Genomic DNA, 7,604 nt, shown 5'->3' on the forward strand with positions numbered 1-7,604 from the left:
GGGCTGGGGATTCGAACCCGCCACCTTAGGTGTACGTGGCTGGCGCCTTAGCCGGTTGAGCTATAGGCGCCGAGCCCAGCCTCTGGATCTTAAACACCTCTGAGGTGGCATAGTCTGGATTAACTCAAGCTTCACTTCCCTTTGAATCACTTATTTAGCTCTACCTGCACGAGGGAGAAAGCCCCGGGTTAGCCCCTGCTCCTCTGAGCTGGATTTTGTCTTTTAGAAAAGTTCACACTGAACTACATGTGAAAACTTTTTCTTTTTTTTGAAACAGAGTCTCTATTGCCCTAGGTAGAGTGCCATGGCGTCATCATAGCTCACAGGAACCACAAACTCTAAGGGCTTAAGCAATCCTCTTGCCTCAGCCTCCTGAGTATCTGGGACTACAGGAGCGCATCATCATGCTTGGCTAGTTTTTTCAGTTTTTCATAGAGACAGGGTCCTGCTCTAGCTCAGGCTGATCTCAAATTCCTAAGGCCAAGCAAGCCACCCACCTTGGCCTCCCTGAGGATTAGAGGTATGAGCCACTGCACCCCACCCTAAATGTGAAAACTTTTTAAAACCAGTAAGCTCATAAACAGAACACTAGCCATCACGCTGAGATGATGAGAGCAGTGTACCCCGTGGTAGTAGTGCAAGACGCATAAGGCAGTATTTGGTGCTGGATTCTGCTTACTAGCTGTGAGACTGGGCAACTCACTCAGGCTGAGCCTTAAGTTGCCTCATCTGTAAAATGGGGACAGTCCTACTTACCTGAAAGGATTAAGTGAGAGGATGCCTAGGAAGCTTATAAACCAGGAAGTCATACAAATATTACTCCTAATGGCTTGGGCAGGGCTGCTCCCTTCTACCCTAACTCCCACCCCCAGATGCATCATCAGCACTGCTTACTTTTAGGGCTAGGAAGGCCATCCATTCTGATGCACTTGCCCTTGGGAGTTCGGAATTCAGGAATTGCAGGCCTCCCAATCCCCTCTAGATCCAGCTTCCTTTTGGCCTGAGAGAAAGAAGGGAGAGAGAGGCAGAATTTGAGAATCATTCTTCCTTTCCCTGATCTGGGACCAAAGCACTGAGGCCCCTGACAGCCACCTGTGCTTCAGTTTATTGCCAGTCCTAGTGCAATGCTGCTTGTACTTGGTAAGGAAATATCAGTGACCTGAGAAGAGGGGGAGGAAGTCCTACTTTCTGAGGGGCAAAGAAAACTTGATCTGGGTGTAGTGGCTCATGCCTCTAGTCTCAGCTACTCAGGAGGCTGAGGTGGAAGGATCACTCGAGACCAGGAGTTCGAGGGTACAGTGAGCTAAGATCGTGATCCTGCACCCCAGCCTAATAACAAAACGAGACTGTCTCAAAAAAACAAACTCCAAAAACCCTCTCATGGTCCGAAGCCCAGGCATTTGAGACTGTACCAAAACCATTCTGGCCAAAGGCTAAGGGTTCCTTAACAACAGGCTCCCAAGCTGCCTTTACAAGGCTCCCCATCCCCCAAGTCTGCAGGAGGATATGGGGAGGAAGCAGTAGTGGGTGGGGCCTAAACCACATCAGGCTGGGGAAAGGCTCCCTCCTGAAGCAGCGGCCCAGCCAGACCTGTGCCCATCACAGCCCCACAGCTGGCCCTTATCAGGGTGGGGCTGGGCATCCACCCAGACTCAGGGGACTTCCTGGCTCAGTGCCACACTCCAGGGAGGTGCCCACATTGGGAAGCAGTGCAAACATCCCCCACTCCCGTGTTTGGGCTCCAGCTCAAGGGCCCCAGGGCCTCCTGAATAGACTCCATTTGCCATTCTTTCTATGCCTCTATGCTGAGTGGGGCAGACAATGAATCCTTCCCCTGTGTCTTAAGGACAAGCAGCTGAGGCCCCCCTCCCCCTCCCTGTTCCCGCCAAGCTTGGGAAACACCTGCTGGGGAAATCAAACCACAGACCCATCTGCTTCTCTCCACCCATCACCACCCGGCCCCAATTAGGCCCAGAGCTGCACTGGCCCGGAAAGGGCCTCTCTCCCGGTGAGGGCAGGGCAGGGCTGGGGCACTAGGGCATAGGTCAGGGACTGGGCTTGGATGCACCTCCTCTGCTAGCTCACTCTGGGACCTAGGGAAATGCTTCACATCTAGGAGCCTCAGTTTTCTCTTCTATAAAATGGGGCAGAAAATACCTACCTCAAGGAACTATTTATTGTAAAGATTCAAGGTTACTCAGCACACACTAGGTATTCAGAGAGTGCAGAGTCCTTTCCCTAAAATACAATCTTAGCTGTTCCTTGACACCCCCTCTGGACATTGTTGAACCCCTTCCCCTCCTTCCCCATCCCCCAGACACCCCTACCCTGGCTTGGGCAGAGAGGCCTATTTCATTTTTTTTAATTTATTTTAATTTATTTTTTTTGAGATAGAGTCTCACTATGTCGCCCTCAGTAGAGTGCTGTAGCATCACAGCTTACAGCAACTTCAACTCTTGGGCTTAAGCAATTCTCTTGACTCAGCCTCCTGAGTAGCTGGGACTGACTATAGGCACCTACCACAATGCCCGGCTATTTGTTTGTTGCAGTTGTTTAGCTGGCCCTAAGCTGGGTTTGAACCCACCACCCTCAGTGTATGTGGCTGGTGCAGTAACCACTGTGCTACAGGCACCTAGCCAGAGAGGCCTATTTCAACACTTGGTGGTGAGGTCATGCTTGGCAGGGCTGAGACTTCTAACCGCTGCTTAGCACAGCTGGGCTGACAGGTGTCGAGAGACAGTGACAGCTCTTCCTGCTGTCAATTCCCCTCCCTCCACTACTGCTGCCTCCAAGAAGTCTTCCTGGACTGATTTCAGAAGCATTCCTCCTTGGTTTGAGGATCCTGAATGAACACTCCTCTGCCCCTACCCACACTTAGATCCAAACACCTCCCTGCTCATGCCTCTGAAGATCTCTCTCAAATATTCCTTTTCCTATTCCTCTCAACTAGTGAAATCCTAGATTCTAGGGATCAATCTAGCCCCACTCTGTCACTAAAAAAAGACCAAATCACTTGCCTCCCTAGCCACACCCACCTCCCCACCAGAATACACCAGGAAGAACCTCACTACCTGGGAAGGACCTTGAACTGACACCTGTGCTGGGCCTAGCACATGCGCATTAACAGTCCTGCAAAGTCAGCATTGGCAATCTCCCTTGGCACACAAGTGGAGACTCAGGAAGATTAACTAGCATTCCCAAGGTCACACAAAGGGCAGAGCCAGGATTTGCACCCAGATCTGTCTGACTCCAAAGCCGTGTACTAGGCTGCCTCAGCTCCATTCCCCTACACACATCTTCATCCTCCACACACATCTTACCCCAGGATTTGCTGGAATTGAGGCCAATGCCTGGCTAAGCCCACTTACCCTCATCACTAGACACACACACACAACCCTCTCCCTTTTCTCACTCTCCCTCACCCTTATCCTTTGCTTCCAGGGTCCCTAAGCAGCAAAATGTGTACCTAGGGGTGCCTCCCAACACCTGCCCAGAGGAAAGTCAGCCTGTGGATGGGCTGAGCCTGCAGAGCAGTGGTGGCACACGGACAAGCACAGGAGGATAAGGATCAAGAGGAAGTCAGTTGACCTCTTGAACCACCTGTACAATAGGGATAATCCTCTCCACCTCTGCAGAGGACTCAGTGAGACTGCAGCAAAGGGCTCTATCTACAGCCAGTGCTACCACAGGGGAGCTGCTAGCACTAAAACACTAGGGCACAACAAGGAGACCAAGTTCAAGGGTAAACAGAGACAGTGATGGGTCGAGGAGAGCAAATGTCTGTGGCTACACCCAGGGGCCAGCTACCTCTAACCTGGACCCTCTTAGGCAGTCCCTTTGGCTGGATCTTAAAGGCTAGTTAGGATTCAAGCCCATCCTGCCAACCCCTAGAGAGAAGAGCACAGCCTCTTCCTCAGGCAGCCCCAGAAAGGGAATGGGTCAGAGTTCCCCAGGCACAACCCCCTTAGAGGTGGCAAGGTAAGGAACCTGGGGCTCAGAGAAGGGGAAGTGACTTGCCCAATGTCAGGCAGAGAAGGGACCAGGTCTCTTAAGCCCCAACCTCTGCCAGATGGGCAGCTGGGATTCTGAGCCTACATTTCCTCATCTGATTTGCCTTGTAGAGTTGTTCATTAAAATGTGTCTGTTCTTGGCGGCACCTGTAGCTCAGTCGGTAGGGCACTAGCCACATACACTGAAGGTGGCAGGTTCAAACCTGGGCCAGCTAAAACGACAACTGCAACAACAACAACAAAAAAATGGCCGGGTGTTGCGATGGGCGCCTGTAGTCCCAGCTACTTGGGAGGTTGAGGCAAGAGAATCGCTTACGCCCAAGAGTTTGAGGTTGCTGTAAGCCGTGACACCACAGCACTCTACCCAGGGCAACAGCTTGAGACTCTGTCTCAAAAAAAAAGTGTCTTTTCTTTCATGGTTCTCAAGAGGAAATTTGGAAAATATAGACAAATTAAAGGAGAGGAAAACCGTGCTGAATTGCACTATCTTTGCATGTTCTTGCAGGGATGAAACAGAATAATGCAACCTGCCTGGCCAGAGCAGGGACTTAACAAAGGATCATCCTTTGAGCCTTCCCCATAGGCTGGTAGAAAGAGTACTGAATAGGGAGAGAGGAGACATGGGTTCTGGCCTTCGCTCTGCCATTGAACGTGGCTGTCACCCCTGAACAGTGCCTGAGGTCCCTTTAAACAGCAGCTCCCCCAACAAATCCTGCTCACCCTGCACTTTGCAGCCTGACCACAAACCAAGCAGCCACACCCAGGGTTGGGTTTGGGGCTGCTCCAGGCCACACCCTTGTAAAATGAGTAAGCAGAGGGCAGGTCTGTCCACAGGATGGGCCTTGGGCATCTGAGACTGACAGGAGAGGGGACTCTGAGCCTGGCAAGTCTAGTAAAGGAAGACTCCCTGACTTCTTGGCTTGTGACCTGGGCAAGTGACTTCACTTGTCTGCTCAGTTTTCTCATCTGCAAGATGTCCCATCCTGGACATCTTGACCAAGATAATGAATGTGAAGGGTTCCAAGCAGTGCCCAGCACACGAGATACATTCAGTAAAAGAGAGCCATTCTTGCTAAGATCACTGAGCTCCTCTGGGAGGGAGGTTTTAACAGATGCACTTGAGCTCCTCTGGGAGGGTTCAAAGCAGTTCAAAACCACAGCTGTTACTGAAACTTCATGTCTGGAAACAGCTGGCCAGAGAGGCTGGGCCCAGCACCCGAGCCCTCTTCCCTAGGGCCACCCAGCTTCTAAGTCAGTTAGTATTGGGGAAAGTCAAATCTGCGTAGGGAAGAGACTACTGACCACTTGCCTTGTGGGTCAGGCACTGCATCTCATCTCCCTGTCTAACTTTAGGTCACATACCCTCTCTGAGCCTCAGTTTCCCCCTGTAACATGGAATTGCTAATGCTACCTACAAGCTACAAAAAGGTTTTAGGCTTTAAAATGCTGAATACAAGATGCCCAGTCGCAGTTATCCTTGATTGGTTGACCTGTAAAATGGGAATAATCGCACTACTGCTACTGCCCACCTACTTGGAAATAATGTGCAGGAAGGTCTCTGGGAAGGTTAAAGCTTCCAACATGGGCAAAGTCTGATTCCAGAGGCACAGTGTGAGGGCATTGCCGGCATCCAGAGAAGCCTAAGGATCTGTGCTGCTGACTGGCACAGACCTGACTAGATGCCTCTGGGGTAGGAGAGGGGGAGAGGTGGTCTTATGCATATACCCAAACTTATTCAGCACATCTACAACTAAGCAAACCAGCAACACTCCCATCTCCCCGTCCTGGAGTCTGGTTCCAAAACCTAAGACCTGCAGCTGGAAGTGACCAAGATGAGCTAGCCCCACAGCCATCCCATGCACAGGGAAACTGAGGCGCACACTGGGACCAAGCCTTGTTGTAGGACACACAGAGTGAATTAGTGGCAGAGTCAGGACCAGAAACCAGGTTCTGTGCAGCCTTCCCACCCCCACTCCCCTAGGGCTTTTCCCACTCCACCCCCATCCTAAGGTAGTTTCGGTTCATCTGGGCTCCAAGAATTCCACTCCCATAAAACACATGCAGTGCCAAGGTAGGCAACAGGTTGTCACCACATTTGGGGGTCTCTCTGGTAACAGGCCTAGGGGGCTTGAGGAGGAAACAGTCAATCTGAACAGAATCCCAGGGGACTGCTCACATTTGTATTTGCTACTGGCTGTCCATCCGGGAAGGAAACTGGGCTGGGATAAGACCTGAGTCTGATAGATACTCTGGGAGGAATTGGTCATTTGGAGTCTGTCCAAGCCAGACTAGACCTGAGAGACCCACTAGAACCATCTCTCTTTAAGTCCCACAGTATCCCCAGGCCAATCTCTATGCCTGGATAATAGCAGGTGTCCAAACAAGCAATCAGTGAATGAATGAATGACAGCAGTATTGGCTACATGGACTTCCCCAAGGTCACATAGTGCACTGCGGACAGTAGATTGGGTATCCAGACTCCCAATCCAGTGCTCATTCCATTCCATTACAGTGGATGAGATTATTTTATCCAAAGTTTGAAAATAAAGGGGTCTTCTACTCGTCACTGAGTACTTCACAGAGTACTCCTCTGATATGGGGGTCGGGGCGGGGGGAGAGTAGGTTGTTTTGGAAACTGAAAGCCCATTTTCCCCCTCACTAAAACTCTACCTGCTTCATTAAAACTGGATGTCAGGCGCCCCTCCCTCCTTTCCCATACCCGGAAAAGCATAGGGGGATGCGGTAGAGGTTCCCAGCATTACCGGCAGCCGGCCTGCTGGCACGCATCGCACAACTTGACTCTCTGGTCCGTGGGGAGTGGCGTCGAGGCAGGTGCCCGGCGCTGCGGCGGGAGGCACAGTCTGCGGGTACAGCGCGGTGTAGTAGGTGGTGGTGGTCGGGCAGAGCTGGGGGCTGCTGAGGCCCGGCGACCACAGCTCGGTGGGGCTCATCGAGGGCAACCCCTTGGGGGGCTGCCCACCAGCCGGTACCAGGACCCGAGGCCCTCGCAGCATGGCGGGTATGGCGCCCCCTCCCCAACAGGGCCAGGCGCTCCCGCGGACACCTGCGGGCTCCGAAGCCTGCAGCAGCTAGCTTACACGGCCCGCGGCATGGCGCGGAGGCCCGGGGAAGCCTCCAATGGTCGCCTACGGGGTAAGGCTGGACCCTCCCCTGCTGGCCCGGGGCCTAGCCGAGCAGCGCTTGGAGATCGCAGCTTGGAGATAGCCCAGCGGCTGCGGTGGCGGTACTGCCAGGGGGTGTCCCGCCCCAAGGGCGGCCGCCACTTGGGACGGTCCCACGCCCCCGCAGCCTCGGTGGCTGGGGTCTGGCCCGCCCTGGGGAGGGGTCTCCGGCGTGTTTGCAAGCTCAGAGGAGGCTCGGGTGTGCTCGGATGAGGGAGGGGGTCTCGAATGCACCGGCTCCCTCTCGGCGCGCTATCTAGTCTCTGAGGCTTTCTCTGCCTCTTTTTCTTCTTCTTCTTTTTTTTTTTTTTTTTTTTTTTTTAGCGCCAAACTGCGTGCCGCGAAATTCAGATCTCCCGCGGAAAATGCAGCGCTCCAGTTGGCTGTTGCAACTTGTACAGGCTCCACCCCC

At 52.8% G+C, this 7,604-nt stretch overlaps 1 protein-coding gene across 1 annotated transcript in view; it reads right to left on the bottom strand.

Annotated features, from left to right (window-relative positions):
* The window catches only part of E2F2 (E2F transcription factor 2), a 20,448-nt gene extending 13,424 nt beyond the window's left edge, over positions 1-7,024 (bottom strand). Inside the window, exons 1-2 of the mRNA XM_023519111.1 lie at positions 6,773-7,024; positions 895-1,000 (exon numbers count right to left, since the gene is read on the bottom strand). Of these exons, the coding sequence (XP_023374879.1) occupies positions 895-1,000; positions 6,773-7,024 (358 nt within the window). The remainder of the gene's footprint in view (positions 1-894; positions 1,001-6,772) is intronic.
* Positions 7,025-7,604: the final 580 nt, after the last annotated feature.

Source organism: Otolemur garnettii, unplaced genomic scaffold, assembly GCF_000181295.1.
Source record: "Otolemur garnettii isolate 467f Iridium unplaced genomic scaffold, OtoGar3 scaffold00156, whole genome shotgun sequence".
Lineage (NCBI taxonomy): Eukaryota > Metazoa > Chordata > Mammalia > Primates > Galagidae > Otolemur > Otolemur garnettii.